General features: G+C 40.5%; 1 protein-coding gene across 1 annotated transcript in view; it reads right to left on the bottom strand.

Moving 5' to 3' along the window:
* tspan36 (tetraspanin 36) overlaps positions 1-1359 on the bottom strand; it is a 6207-nt gene that overhangs the window by 2902 nt on the left and 1946 nt on the right. Inside the window, 3 exon segments of the mRNA XM_020593938.1 lie at positions 324-410; positions 539-613; positions 849-1037. Coding sequence (XP_020449594.1) covers positions 324-410; positions 539-613; positions 849-1037 — 351 coding nt within the window.

Below are 1359 nucleotides of genomic sequence, written 5' to 3'. Positions count from 1 at the left end.
GGTCTTTCTTGATATGTAGATTGTCGATCAATTTTTTTCTGTGCTACAAATATCTCAAAATCAGGGTAGGCCAGCATGAACAGTATATAATTAACAAATACGTTTAAAAAGAAAAGCATATTTTATATGCATCTGGCCACTAGAATATTAAAAAGTACATCACCAACAAAATGGAGTATGCTGTTGGTTCTTTGAAACAGGGGAAGGTAAAAGCAAAGGAAGTGAAAGCAAGCAATCGAGATAAAACGCAAGAGGCTGAAGAGAAATGAAAGTACAACTGAGAAAACAACATTCCTTATGTACAAGCAGAATATAACACCTACCCTAGTCTGCAGGTCGTCCACAACATTCGTCTGTTTATCATACTCTGAAAAGGTGTCATTCATAGAGCGCTGCAGTCCTCCGCTGATCTGAACAGACAATAAAGGTTACTTATGAATGGGCTCACAGAGTATACAACTGAGCCATCACAGATTTAAAATGATGGTGAAACATCACACAAACGCTGCATGACAGAGAGCATATATCTGTAACTCACTTTGCCTCGGAAGATGATGCCAAGCACCAAAGCAGCCACTTCAGCTGCAAAGATCAGAAAGATGATCGCAAAGAACTGGAAAATGAGAAGTTGAGAAGACATTTAGTAAAACACAAGCAGAGTGAAAGAATACAGAAAAGGCTAAGGGAAAACAAAACATTAAAGATGACCACTAAAACTGTAACTTCTTGTCACCTTCAGGTTCTACAGCTAAGGAAATGAGCATGTAGCTGCTGAGTCAGACAGACACATTTCAAGAAAGTGAAGCACAGATCATAGTTTGCACCTCTCTCCTCTCATACACACTTACACAGCTGAGGCCGACTTTGGACTCCCGGATCGTGGCGCAGCATCCCAACAGTCCGAAAATGAACATCACCACACTGACAGCAATAATGACAATTGCTGGGATTGTGTAGTTGTCCTCAATGAAACTGCTGAAGTTGGCATAGTTAATGATCACATAGCTACCAACGTAGGCCAACGCCGCTCCAGCAGCCTACAGGGGAGGAAAACATCAAATGTTACAAATCAGTGTTAATTCACAGCTGGCAAGTTAGCAAAACGGTAAATGAAATCATCGTGACCACAAGAAACTGACATTTCAGAGGTATATAAAAGGACAGAACCTAGAGAGCTACTTGTTAAAAACAGCCAGATAAAGCACAAAGCGGTTACCTGTTGTACATGCTGTCACACGTATACAGACCACTGTTGACTAGAAACAGAACTGCTTGAAACCACAGTGGCAGTTTAATGATGCCTTGACTGTAAAGTGAGACCACCGTTTATTCTGCTTTTTGTAACCGTTTAATAAAAAC

This window comes from Monopterus albus, unplaced genomic scaffold (genome assembly GCF_001952655.1).
Source record: "Monopterus albus unplaced genomic scaffold, M_albus_1.0 scaffold20.1, whole genome shotgun sequence".
In the NCBI taxonomy this organism is placed as follows: Eukaryota; Metazoa; Chordata; class Actinopteri; order Synbranchiformes; family Synbranchidae; genus Monopterus; species Monopterus albus.
Note: the sequence above shows the minus strand (reverse complement) of the source record. Positions and strands in the feature narration are given on the sequence as shown.